The sequence below is a fragment of the Neoarthrinium moseri genome, assembly GCF_022829205.1.
Source record: "Neoarthrinium moseri strain CBS 164.80 chromosome Unknown scaffold41_Wmoseri_CBS_16480, whole genome shotgun sequence".
Taxonomy (NCBI): domain Eukaryota; kingdom Fungi; phylum Ascomycota; class Sordariomycetes; order Amphisphaeriales; family Apiosporaceae; genus Neoarthrinium; species Neoarthrinium moseri.
Window position 1 is genome coordinate 364,629 of NW_026055155.1, and position 13,133 is coordinate 377,761.

Sequence of the window (13,133 nt, forward strand, 5' to 3'; positions counted from 1 at the left end):
GAAGCCCTTGTTTCAGAAGATGAGAGGGAATTTTTTGTTTTGTTTTTAACAATCCTCGAGACCGGTCAAGGACGATACATTGACCCCCTCTCAAGGCCTGGACATTTTAACATTTTGTCCAACGCAGTAACGGTAAAGGATAATCCGCCACCTCTCAGGAACGCCCCGAATTAGTCTCAGAGGTGCATAAACGTCTACCAAGACATTCACTTCGGCACGACGTGAATGGTGCTTGACTTGAATTGTAAGGTACAAGCGATCCCGGTAATTATTGACGAGAACGACAATGGACCAATCTGTCTTGATGCCTTGTTCTACTTCACGTCTTAGCATTAGAGTGCAACGGTAATAGCAAAAGCCTCTCTCACTTGTCCTGCTGGCCACTTTATGGATAAACACGTCAGAAGGTAGCTATCTGCACTTGGTCACTGCACCGCCATGCTGGGGGAGCGTACAAACCAAGTCCAATGCAGAGCTTGCGACCACTGCTCGTATAACGGGCGAGTATTAGTCGCCAAGTTGCATATGCAGCTGGCGATGAGAGACACAAGGAATCATCATCTGGCGTATGGTTTGCATCATCTTCATGTGCCGAGATGAACGGGGCCATGACCCCCACCTGTTTTGCCAAAGTTAGATATATGAAGCACGGCATAGCTTAAGGTTCAGATCACGATTTGAAGTTACAATCATCTACAATACCATGGCCCCCAACTTATAGCAGGCCTCCACTATAGCGGGCGATGGAGCGTCAATCAGGCAAGTTTTCATGAGCATCTGGTCATTTCGTTGGCCTCTTTTCCGTGGTACCAGAACCATGATCCAAACGGTTCCAGCGGTATGTTACGCGACCATCGTCGATCATTGAACGGGACGGCCAGATCACCTGTTTCAAGTCTCTGGGACGAGCCAATTGGCATGCGATCATGGATTACATAATTCTGTATAGCGCATGGTTGTCATATGGGACGCCCCAGTTATTTCGGGTAATTTTTTTCAAAATCCCTGCTGTCGTTCATGTGCAGGGATTTTTAAACATAGCCCTTGCTGCACTTTGGACTTTCAAGCAAGGAACGACAGGCATCGCAATAGCAATTTGCAGTCTATGGGTCGGATTTAAGGACTTGCTCAGTGCAGAATTTCCAAGCGAGAATACCTAGTTACTGATCAGAAACATGTCCACAGTCAGAGATGATGAACTCTCTAATCTGCCAGCGAGAAATGAAACCCCCTGGTGCACTGTCAAAAATATCCTTGTACGGGCTCCAAATTCATCCCGTCCCGTTCCCGCATTCGGATATCGGATCCTGGCAAGGGTCGCAGGAAGGTAGGAAACCCACAACCAAGCTCGAAAAATATGCCCTTCCGGCATTCTTCCACAGTTGGATCCTGCGAAGAGCTCCCGGATGGCTCCCCGGGCGGCCTGTACCTGGCCGTGTTTGCTTGATCATACGTAACGGCACGAGGACGTCCATTCCGGAGGCATTGGCACGTCGCTTGGGGATCCATTGAACCCATTCTCATGCTGCCGCTAACGTGTCAGCCACTGATTCGAATCATTCGAGAACCCGCCCAGAGTCACAGTCGAAACATCGAAAGCTTCCCGGGCTCCGCCGTCGTCGGGTCAGCACGCCATTGCTTGTTCATATTTGCTTTTTCTGGTATGCGCGATGACCTTCTATGCCACGTTCTTTGGATGTTCTTCGTGCACAAGTATCTTGCTTATTCTGCATTGGCTGGATTGCTTGGCTTCTGGCCCCCACTCTTGACAGGCACGAAACTCTCCGAGTGATTTGTGCTTTTCTCTGAAAGCAAGCCATGGCGACACATCAAATAACACGTAGACATCCCGGAAAACGCCTAAGGGGGTGCGACATCACACCTTATTACACGGTAAATAGAGTGGGAAGGCGCATCAACACGGCCAATAACAGCTGGTCCTACTGTCGTTCTGCCCAAGATCGTCTGTTTGGCTATTACTGTACTGTGCAGCGCCGGAGACGAAACGAAAATATGTCTTCCTCATCCAGGAACAGATCTGGCACAGCAGCTGTGCTGTGGAACGCGATCTGGAACCTTGCCAACTGCGGATGATCCGAGAGGTTCACGAGATGAGCCGACAACCGAGCAAGGCAGCACTGCATGCGAGGATCAGGGTCGCCTGGAGTCCCACCGGGAGGAACGACCAAGGAGCAGAATTCTCGTGAGTCCATTCTGTTCCTGCGATTTTCGTGGCATCAGCACATTGGGGGCGGTCAGGGCAGGGATCCAGTAGGCTGGTGGGTTGTGCAGCCCTATGGGGCTTTGACAGGTGAGTAAATAATCGGGTCTTCTTGTTTGAGAAGAGAAATTACTGCAGACCCACGGCGAATTGCCGTGTCTCTTCGGCCTCACGGGCCCAAGACTTCAATGCACAATTATAGCTTGGTGAGTTGTCTCTTCCCCAGTGACTAATGGGTTATGCAACGGCGTTATGCAGAACCTGGGCAGCCCTATGTTGACGTGTGCAATGATGGGGCTCCACCTATAGTGACTCAGAACCGTGTTTCAAAGATCTTGAAAATTTTCAGGTCCCAAACAGTCAATCGAGATCATTAAGTTCAAGAAAAAAAAGTCTTCCTGTTGGTCTCGTGCTTACGATGTTGTGGCTCAGGGGCCCTCATTCCACTGGGTTCAGCCCAGGTCTCATAGTGCCGGCTCATTGCCGGTTGCCTGGAGGCCATGGGCCAAGAGGGAAAAACTTTTCCTCTCACTGAATGTACAACATGCACGGTTTCGTGCCTCACGAATGTACTTCTGGAGGATTGATCGTACCAGTCTGGATACTTATGTATAATGACTGCAACCGTAGAGACCGTGATATCTGGCGCCTAGAGCGTCCCTAGCACCAAGTTGATGGGAAATCCCCATTTCCAACCCTACTATAGATGCTATACAACCCTCCATCATCTAATGATGAAATGATCTTCGCCAAGTGCCGCGATTGGTAGATCCACGATGGCCAGAGGATCGAACGACTTTATCCATGGTTGAGGAAAATTCAGCAGCGTTGCATTTTTCGCTCAGACAGTGGACACAGCGCAGCGAGACACGGCATGCTGCGTCCCTGCTCCTTGTTCACGCAGTTGTGCACCGCCGTTGGGTGTCTTCGGGCGTCCGTGAGGTTGAGTCACTTTCTTTTTTCTGTGAGCCGGACCCCCGGGGTACAAGGCTTGGAAAAGCCGTGGGCGTGAACCTATTCCGGGTGGGACTCGCTACGTCTACGCCGTCGTTCTACAGATGGGATGGAAAGAACACAGGGCGGCCCGTTCCCTGACGTCTGCCAGCACGGATGGCTCTCCGGGCCCTGCGTCGTTGTTCCTGGCACTGGCAGCCAAGTCCAGAACAGGTTCCTTCAATTCCCTGTGTAGAGATCATCATTTTACTGCAATACGTAATGTGATACTGATGGCGATTTTCCAACTTTTCAATCTCATGGGTTTGCACCATGTGGGTTCTGCGAAGACACTGGGATTGCTTGGACAGATTGAGAGCGGAACGAACGGGGAATTCAACAGTCATTTGGTATCATGGGTCTATTAAGGGCGAACGCACAGTATCTCAGGGGGCAAGAGACTGCAAAGCCTCGAATCCCTTGCCGATGACCTCCTCGCCGCCGGCCATCATGAACTCGTATTCCAAGTCCGGCTGTGCTTCACGGTAGAGCGCGTGCTTCTCGCTGGCCATCGTGAAGTTGTACGCAGCCTCTTCATCGCTGATGATATTCTTCTTGATGCCAGCTGCGGCCGCAGCTTCGACCTGCAGCTGGATCTGACACCCGCGGTCCAGCAATCCAAACATGAAACCGGCCTCATCAACCGTCTCCCCAACCGTAATCAAACCATGGTTCATGAGGATGGCACCCTTGTTGTTTTCGCCCAGGGCATCGGCAATGTTCTCGCCTTCGTCCGAAGCGAAGACAATGCCACCGTAGTTGGCGTACACGGCGTGGGCGTTGTGGAAGTTGCAGATATCCTGGCTCAGCATGTCGAGCGGCCGCGCAAAGACGCTCCATGCCCGGCCGGCATTCGTATGCGCATGACAGATGGCATGGATGTTGTGAGGGCGACGCTTGTGGACTGCGGAATGGATCAGGTATCCGGCCGCATTGGCAGGACGGCTGGTGTTGCCACCGGCGATCCGACCGGTCTGGATATCAAGGCAGATCATGTCGCCTGCAGTCAAGCACCCAAAATGACGGCCCAAAGGGTTCATCCACATCAGGTTCGCGAATTCTGGGTCTCGCACAGAGATGTGTCCGCTCATACCCTCTGTGTATCCCTGCCGGGCAAAGAACCGGAAGGTCGCAGCCATGTGCGTAAGTACATGCTTCCGTTCCTCGTGGAAAGATGGAAACGTCGGAATGCCTGCATACTCGTTGGTCTCATGCACACGTCATGTAAAGCACATCAGGTAGCTAAGGTCATGCTAAAAGGAAGTCTCCTAGGGACGCAACCACCGCTCATGGCAGACTCCTTGATCTCCTGGCACGACAGAAGCAGCTTACCTGAAAGAGCCGGACCATGTGAAATAGCCTCTAGGGGCGTCTTCTCCAAGCCGGCCCTGACGACTTGACCATCCTCTGCCGGCTGCGGGCTCTTCGCCTTGGTTGGTAAGGGGCTTGGCAGCGTCTCCGAAATCGCGGAAGGGGCCATCTTGAGGATGTGAAAAGGGAATCCTATGAGAGGCAATCGCAAATGAATAGCAACCCGCGTCTGCCAGACTGGAAGTGATAGTCGTGCTGAGGGTGTTGGTGCGATTGCGCTGGATCGGAGCTTATCTATGGTATTTGGAAGACCTGTAACCGGAGGGCGTGCATGCGTTCAGCGCCGCCACCCCGCGAGCGGCCGTTCCGAAGATGGCTACGGCGGAGGCTACGCAAGCATCCCGATAGGCTTGTTGCCTTCCTTGGCTTTAGAGCCAGATTGAGCAAGTCCTGCCGGTATCTTTCAGTTCATGATACGGTACTTCGACCCTGCATACTTTTAAAGCTCTCTGGTTCGAGTATAAACGCCTTTTGCTCGGCTTGACATTTGCTATTCGCTGGCACTACGTGCAAAGCGTCGTCCGGCATCGCATAGTAGCGGCTCCGATTCCAGGAGTGAGGAGATGGCCGCTCCGTAGCAAAATCATCTCTCGGTTCCACGGCGTCGTTGTTAGAACTGGTTCTTTTCAACATTCAACAGACCACTGCCTAGTCTAATATGGACATACAGTAGGCTGACAGCCGTGATCTCTAATTTACTTAATGTGACGGTTTGTAACTACGAACGACAACAACGACGAGCTTGGAACCAGAGTGCATAGAAGAGGCGTTTTCTGACGAAACCAGTGATTCTAGGTATGATGCATATCAAACGCTATGAACCAGCGGCCATATACAAATCATTCCGAATACTGGAGGTCAAGAAAGTAGAAGAGAGCCAGATAACCTCTCCGTAATGGCGAGCACCTGACTTACACGAAGGAGGGATACATGCTGGGCAGTCCATTAGAACCAGGATGCCCTGAATGGCCTGAAATGCCCCTCGCGGGGTGTGCATGTGCACGGGCCACTCATCCATAATTATCGGCAAAACCATTTCTCCATATTTGGCGATAGCTCCAAAAATTGGTCTCCAGGCCCGAACATTTTGGGGCCGAAGTCAACAGAAGCTCGCTGAACCCCCACGTAACGGACGAGATTTGGCCATTCTTGACCTGAGTGTGTTTTTGAAGCTCCTGTTGAAGCCGCCAGCCCTTCCCTACACCGAGACCGATCCAGGGCCGTCCGCAAGACACCGACATTCAAGATGCAGGCCCCCGTTTTGGTGATGAGTGAGCCCCTCCATCCAAGCTCCCGAGGCTGATATGGGACCGCGATCAACTGACCATGGCCTCCTCCAGACACCCAAAGCGGTGAGAGACAGACTGGTCGTAAAGCCCAGATGTCCAACATCGCTGCCGCCAAGACGTATGTTTCGATCCCCAATCCCACGCCCGCCCACCTGCCTGCCTGCCCGTCTGCCTCCTGCCTAACCCCCTTTTCGCAGTGTCGCCGATATCATTCGGTCATGTCTGGGACCCAAGGCTATGCTAAAGATGCTGCTGGACCCCATGGGCGGCATTGTGCTTACGAACGACGGTCACGCCATCCTGAGAGAGATCGAGGTCTCGCACCCCGCCGCCAAGAGTATGATCGAGCTGAGCCGGACGCAAGACGAGGAGGTGGGAGATGGTACAACCACAGTCATTATCCTGGGTGAGTACGTGCGTGGAATCGCTGATCAGTATGAGAAACTGATTTTGGAATAGCCGGTGAGATCCTGGCGCAGGCCCTCCCGCAACTCGAGCGAAACATCCACCCTGTCGTCATTATTTCTGCCTTCAAGCGAGCCCTCAAGGATGCTTTGGAGATCATCGACGAGATCTCACTGCCTATCGACATCAACGACGACAAGGCTATGAACAGCCTGATCTCGTCATCGATCGGCACCAAGTTTGTTTCGAGGTGGTCTGATCTCATGTGCCAGCTCGCACTCAACGCTGTGCGAACTGTCTCGTGGGAAGCCGGCAACGGGAAGCAGGAGGTTGACATCAAGCGATACGCCCGCGTGGAAAAGGTTCCAGGCGGTGAGATTGAGGACAGCAGAGTCCTCGACGGAGTCATGCTGAACAAAGACATCACACACCCCAAGATGCGACGCAGAATCGAGAACCCCAGAATCGTGCTCCTGGACTGCACTCTTGAGTACAAGAAGGGTGAATCGCAAACCAACATCGAAATATCCAAGGAGGAGGACTGGAACCGCATTCTGCAGATCGAGGAGGAGCAGGTCAAGGCCATGTGCGAGTCCATCTTGGCGCTCAACCCAGATCTCGTCATCACCGAGAAGGGCGTGTCGGATCTTGCCCAACATTACTTCATGAAGGCCAACGTTACTGCGCTGCGAAGAGTCCGCAAGACCGACAACAACAGAATAGCAAGAGCTACGGGTGCCACCATCGTTAACCGGGTGGAGGATCTCCAAGAGTCGGACGTTGGCACGCAGTGTGGTCTGTTCGAGATTGAGAAGATCGGCGACGAGTACTTCACCTTCTTGACCAAGTGCGAGTCGCCAAAGGCCTGCACCATCCTCCTCCGTGGCCCCTCGAAGGACGTGCTGAACGAGATCGAGCGTAACCTGCAAGACGCCATGGGCGTTGCACGGAATGTCATCTTCTCCCCCAGACTGTCTCCCGGCGGTGGTGCAACCGAGATGGCAGTTTCCGTTAGGTTAAACCAGCTGGCCAAGAGCATCGACGGCGTGGAGCAGTGGCCGTACAAGGCTGTGGCCGACGCTCTCGAGGTCATCCCGCGAACTCTGATCCAGAACGCCGGTGGTAGCCCCATCAGAGTCTTGACCGACTTGCGCGCCAAGCAAGGCGAGGGCAAGAGCTCCTGGGGTATCAACGGTGAGACAGGTGGACTGGCGGATATGAAGGACTACGCCATCTGGGAGCCGGAAGCCATCAAGCTCCAGAGCATCAAGACGGCTATTGAGGTGAGTTTTAACCGTACCAATATACCGACGGAAAAGATTACTAATATGCCATCAGGCTGCCTGTCTCCTGCTCCGAGTAGACGACATTTGCAGTGCCAAGAAGGCGCAGCAAGTCGGAGGTGGTGTTGGCGGAGGAGACGATTAAACTACGTACCACAGGTAATCTGGTAGGATGCATCTGGGTCTGGATCTGGAGCGTGGTCATGAGACATGTTGAGGAATATCATACCCCTGTATCAACAGCTGGCCAAAAAAGTTTGATGAGATAGACGAATTAGACGGCTCTGCTGCCGCTGATGGTGCGAATGAACCGCACCTACTCCTGGTATCTTTGGTGCTCAAATGCATGTGTTCCTTCTCCTCGTTATGGTACAGTCGATAGAGATGTCCTTGCGTTTCATCTCCGGCCTCTTGCGTTTTGTTGTACAATCTATTATTTCCCAAGGCCGAGCCAACGTTCAACGTTCAAAAGCATCGCTGCGTGAAACATCTCCCAGGCCGTAATGATGGTGGCCCCTAGTCTTCCTCGATCACAATCCCTTTCGGCTCCTCCACCACCGCCTCGGGTGCATCCTTGACATCGGTGTCCCCGTCCGCCTCGCCATCCGGCCTCGTCACCGCTATCCTGGGACCGGCCTTGGCTCCGTTTGCACCGCCCTTGGCCTCGGGCGCCTTGCCGCCCGCCGCGCCCTTGGCCTTGGCCTTGCGGGCCTTCATCTTCTCGCGCTTCTCGCGGTTGCGGCGGGTCTTGTCGTCGTCGCGGCGCTCCCGCTCGGCGCGCTCGCGCTCGAAGGCCTCGGCCTCGGTCTCGCGCCGCACCTCGTCGTCCATCTGCCGCAGCCGCTCGTACTCGCGCCGCCGGCTCGCCTTGTACACGTGGAACTCGCCCGACCCCGCGCCCGCCGACGACCCCTGCACGTTGGTCACGATCTCGGGCGGCGCGGCCAGCCGCCGACCGCCCGCCGCCGAGGACGACGGCGGGATGCGGATCTCCTGGTCCGGCTTCGCGAACAGCGCCTCCACCGTCGACGCCTGCGCCGACACGGGCGTCAGCGCCCGTTTCTTGGTCGCCCGCTTGGAGCGCGGGTCCGCCGACGTGGGGATCGACTCGGGGCCCTCGCCGGACATGGTGGCGGTGATGGGGCGGTGTTGTTGTTGTTGTTGGTGGTTGGAGCAAGCCGTGCGTGTTCGAAAGGTTGTCGATGTTGCCGCGAGGCCTGCTTGGCGGGTGGTGTGTGTGTGTGTGTGTGTGTGTGTGTGTGTGTTTGCGCAGTGGTCTCGTGCCACTCTACGCAGACGCTGTACGACGATGCAGGCCGGGGCCGCCTCGGGGCCCAGAGCGTCGGGACTGTAAGCGCGGGGCGTGGAATGGGTCGATTCCCGCAGTGCCGGTATCTGGGTTTTGTCTGACCTCGTTGGTGGGCCAAGCGCCGGTGTGAGAAGGTTGCGATGTCAAGAATGCTGGGCAAGCTGGGGATAAGGCTGAAGGGCAGAACCTTGGAAGATGTGACCAGTCATCAGCCTCATGGCCAATGGCGCATCTTTTTTTCCTGTCGGTCCCTCTTGGACCCCCCCTCCAGCTGGCCGGGCTGGACCGTTTTTGGCGCGCCGTCGGCGTCTTACGGGGGGCGGCTTAGCGCTTGGGATTTGCCGGGGCACAGGCGCTTCCTTTCGCCGTGGACCGGGTGGCCCAGCAGCCAATAGCAGGGCGGCCAACTGCCATTTCGCTCCCCTTGGGCCGCTGATCGGTGCCCCCCCGCAGCCCTGTCTGGCCGTGTCTGGCTGTGTGCCCCTCCAGATCCCAGCTTGGCGAGGCAGGGGGAATGGGGCGATGGCTTGGTTGAAACTTTGGGTTGTTTCTTCTTTTTTCAGGTGCATTTGTCAACCTTGGAACTGAGTCACCATCTACAAGAGAAAGCTGTCACGCACTTCTCTTCTCTTGCCCCTCCTCCCCCTTCCCCTCCCCCTCGATCTCCCATTGGAATCATCGTATCGTTTCTCTTTGTCTACTGTTGGTGCCCCGGTCTACGGCAGCAGGCTTGTGTTCGTTGGTCCGTATAGCGTCTTTAGGCATTAATACCATATTCACTCCCATAGACTGGCCGGCTCTCGTGAAGTTCTCCAGCTTTTTCCTTCTTCTTCTCGGGCATCGCTGCTCGTCGGACGGGACAGAAAATTGCCGTGGCGACGCGCTTGTGTGGAAGCCGCTCATAGTCACAGATTCGCCGTCCTGATCGCAAGGAGGCAAAGTTGGCAAACGAAACCAGAACAAGGCTTTTGTCAGGTCTTCTTGTTTCTGTCTTTGCAACAGAAACCATATCAGACCGAGGGTCAGGGAATAGACAGCCACAATGGGACGTCCGAGGCTGATCATCGTTATCAGGCACGCCCAGTCTGAGGGCAACAGTAAGTTACATGTGGTCGTCTGGGCTGCCCGCATTCCACCTAGCTAACTCGACTCTCTCCAGAAAATAGGGATATCCACCAGACCGTTCCCGATCACCGTGTCAAACTGACCTCTGATGGCTGGGATCAGGCCCGCGAAGCCGGCCGCCGACTGCGTTCAATACTTCGAGACGATGATACTGTGCAATTCTTCACATCGCCGTACCGGCGGACCCGGGAAACGACCGAGGGTATCTTGGAGACCCTCACCTCCGACGATCCAGACCCAACGCCCTTCAAGCGATCCAATATCACAGTCTACGAGGAGCCGCGTCTGCGCGAGCAGGACTTTGGCAACTTCCAGCCCTGCAGCGCCGAGATGGAGCGCATGTGGCAGGAGCGTGCCGACTACGGCCATTTCTTCTACCGCATCCCAGATGGCGAGTCTGCTGCTGATGCCTACGACCGCGTCTCGGGCTTCAACGAGTCGCTGTGGCGCCAATTTGGCGAAGACGACTTCCCCAGCGTCTGCGTGCTCGTCACGCACGGCCTCATGTCTCGGGTCTTTCTGATGAAATGGTACCACTTCAGCGTCGAGTACTTCGAGGACCTGCGCAATATCAACCACTGCGAGTTCCTCATCATGAAGAAGCAGGAAGACGGCGGCAAGTATATCCTTCAAAACAAACTACGGACCTGGTCTGCCCTGCGGAAGGAGAGGGCTGCGCTCAAGGCCAAGGAGGATGCCGAGAAGGCAAAAGAGGACGAGGCCATCTCTACCGCGCCGGGGACCGCTGGAAAGGACAGCCTGAAGCTTGAACGTCAGAGTGCCTCGCCCATTGTCCCACGCCGCTGGGGTGGTTGTCCAGAGGGCTGTAATCATGCACAGCACTTCAAGATCCGGCGAGACCTTGCCGAGCTTCGGTCAGTAGACGAGAAGAATGCTGCGAAGCATTGCATCACCGCTACTAGCACGGCCAATGCGGCCAACACCATCGCCTTGCGTCGGAACGGTCTTCCTCGCCACGCAAATTCGTCCGATGACGATTCAGACGACCCCCGCGGCGTACCAAACAGCGGGCCGAAAATTGACATTAGTAAAGCCCGAGAGGAGGTCGTGTCCTCCCCGGACGGTACGCCCTCGTATATCACCGTGGAGGATCGCCTGCGCAACCACTCCAAAAGCCCCAAGTTCTTGCACGTGGGCCGCGATTTTGGCGGGACTCACAGTGGCGCGAACAGTGATGCCGAGATGTCGGAGGATGACGCACGGCGGCGCCTGGCCAACATCGCGGTTAGAGTCAAGCCCACCAATGGTGCCAATGGGGTGAACGGGGCCGCCAAGGGAGAAGCTACTGGCACGGGCAAATACCTGACCGACAGTGGCATGGGCCGCAGGGCGCATGCTAATAGGCTTGGTGATGCGCCGCTCACCAGCTCGGACCAGGGTTCCGAGGACGGCGGCGACGAGCGAGAGGAGGGCGACCACGAGCCCGAAGATGACGACCTGGACAAGGCGGAGAAGCAGGATAAGAGCATCATTGGTAGCGTCTACTGAGTATAGAGATGCTACTATGCCACGGCCGTGGGGTTGAAATCAAGGGCAGATTGAGTGAGCGTAACGGATTGGAAGAATAGGGAGGGCATGGGGATGTACATGGAGGCGCAGCGAGTCGTTCATGCATTTTGGGTCTCGCAGAAGATTGGTTTACGAGTCACGATGGTCGGATATACCCATTGCAGTATGTTCAAGTTTGCCGAAGTTGGGTAGCTGTGTTGGGCTCAGCATAGATCGATGTAGTCAATATTGAGAACACATATGAGTATTGATACAGGTCCCTGTCTTAGCATTGACGGAGCATTTGTGTAGTAGCAGCCGTGGGCGTAGTCCCACTATGGTTTGCCTTATCTCTTAGAAGCATGCGTAGCCTCGTGGGTTTTATAGTACACCGAACTTGCTTCAACACCGTAACAAATAAAGCAGCTTAATAATAAATGAGCCCCAACTCCCTCAGGTACGCATGCTCGTCCCAACCTAATTGAAACCCCTCAGAAGACTTATGGCCTTTCAAAACTATACTTTAGAAAGCAGAAAGCGTCACCGTGGTGCTCTCCCTGGTTTTCCTGGACCCCCAGGTCGTAAGGCCACGGAGTTGTGAGGGTGTCTGCTGGACCGTGGTGGAGAAGGTAGCTGATTGTGTCAACGATATCGTTGAAATCCTTGAAGTCTTGGCAAACTTATATGTACTCGGTAGCATGCAACAGCTTGCGGAGGAGCTCTGGCGCGGCAGTCCACAAGGTTGTCTGGATTTGCTGTGTTACAGGAAACAGATTCTCCATGCTTCTGATGAACCTCAATCGCCGATAGACGCAAGACGCTTGCAGCAAATCAAAGAGGAGATTCTCATCTAGAGTGACTTTCCCTTGCGTGAGCATGAGTTCGAATGCACTTAGATTGTTCACTTTGATGCATTCTTTGAGACGGTACACGACGGGTAGGTAGCACGAAGACCGTGCACAAGGGCACAGAAGGTCTGCTCCCGCTTCCAGCAGGACAGCGACTATGTCTAGAGTCGCCTTTGCTCTACCCTCTGGTTCCGTATAACTTAGCTCAGGGCTGAGAGCTACTTGCAATGGTGTTTTCCGTGCAAGGCCCCGGAGACTGGGCGATCTTCTCCTTGCTTCAGAAGTTTGCGAAGGGCCTTGTGCCATCCACACTGGCAAACCCACAGCAGAACACGGCCTATCTCGAACGTTGCTCTTCGGCGTCCACCGCGATCAAGGAGATCTTGGGAATCTGGTTCAGCGTCTGTCTGTCGCAATTTACTTGCGTTGTCCAATGGTTCTCGATCGTGTCTCGTCCAGGAATAACGAGTCCCTGTAGGATCGAGGTTAAACAGCATGTAATAGAATGTAACTTCTCAGTCAGTAATATGATGGGCTTTGTCGACATCTAAGGCTAACTTGGAGCGGTCTGCGTCAGGCTCCGAAAAAGAGATGTGTACCATGTCTTCACGAAAGATTTCCTATATCCTGCTTATGGTGTGGAATAGAAGCGCACCACCTGTCACGGTCTTACGGACTACAAAAGGCAATACTCATATATGGGGTGCAAAGCATGGTAATAATTACTTAAAGACCTAATACAAACGGACGAGAAACGCGCTTTTGCATATTCTCTCAAAA

At 54.5% G+C, this 13,133-nt stretch overlaps 4 protein-coding genes across 4 annotated transcripts; 2 read left to right on the plus strand and 2 right to left on the minus strand.

Annotated features, from left to right (window-relative positions):
• Positions 1 to 3,600: 3,600 nt before the first annotated feature.
• Positions 3,601 to 4,694, minus strand: JN550_009281 (uncharacterized protein; the record flags this gene model as incomplete). The annotated part of the gene is made up of 2 exons (XM_049321336.1): positions 3,601 to 4,406; positions 4,547 to 4,694. The coding sequence occupies 2 exons, from the start codon at positions 4,692 to 4,694 to the stop codon at positions 3,601 to 3,603; spliced, it is 954 nt and encodes a 317-aa protein (XP_049168857.1).
• Positions 4,695 to 5,831: 1,137 nt separating this feature from the next.
• On the plus strand, positions 5,832 to 7,707 carry JN550_009282 (uncharacterized protein; the record flags this gene model as incomplete). The annotated part of the gene is made up of 5 exons (XM_049321338.1): positions 5,832 to 5,856; positions 5,926 to 5,992; positions 6,072 to 6,280; positions 6,334 to 7,562; positions 7,618 to 7,707. 5 exons carry the CDS (start codon positions 5,832 to 5,834, stop codon positions 7,705 to 7,707), a joined length of 1,620 nt encoding a protein of 539 aa, XP_049168858.1.
• Positions 7,708 to 8,078: 371 nt separating this feature from the next.
• On the minus strand, positions 8,079 to 8,690 carry JN550_009283 (uncharacterized protein; the record flags this gene model as incomplete). Its single annotated transcript, XM_049321339.1, has 1 exon — positions 8,079 to 8,690. One exon carries the CDS (start codon positions 8,688 to 8,690, stop codon positions 8,079 to 8,081), a length of 612 nt encoding a protein of 203 aa, XP_049168859.1.
• A 1,223-nt stretch (positions 8,691 to 9,913) lies between these two features.
• On the plus strand, positions 9,914 to 11,505 carry JN550_009284 (uncharacterized protein; the record flags this gene model as incomplete). The annotated part of the gene is made up of 2 exons (XM_049321340.1): positions 9,914 to 9,968; positions 10,031 to 11,505. 2 exons carry the CDS (start codon positions 9,914 to 9,916, stop codon positions 11,503 to 11,505), a joined length of 1,530 nt encoding a protein of 509 aa, XP_049168860.1.
• Between the last annotated feature and the right edge of the window lie 1,628 nt (positions 11,506 to 13,133).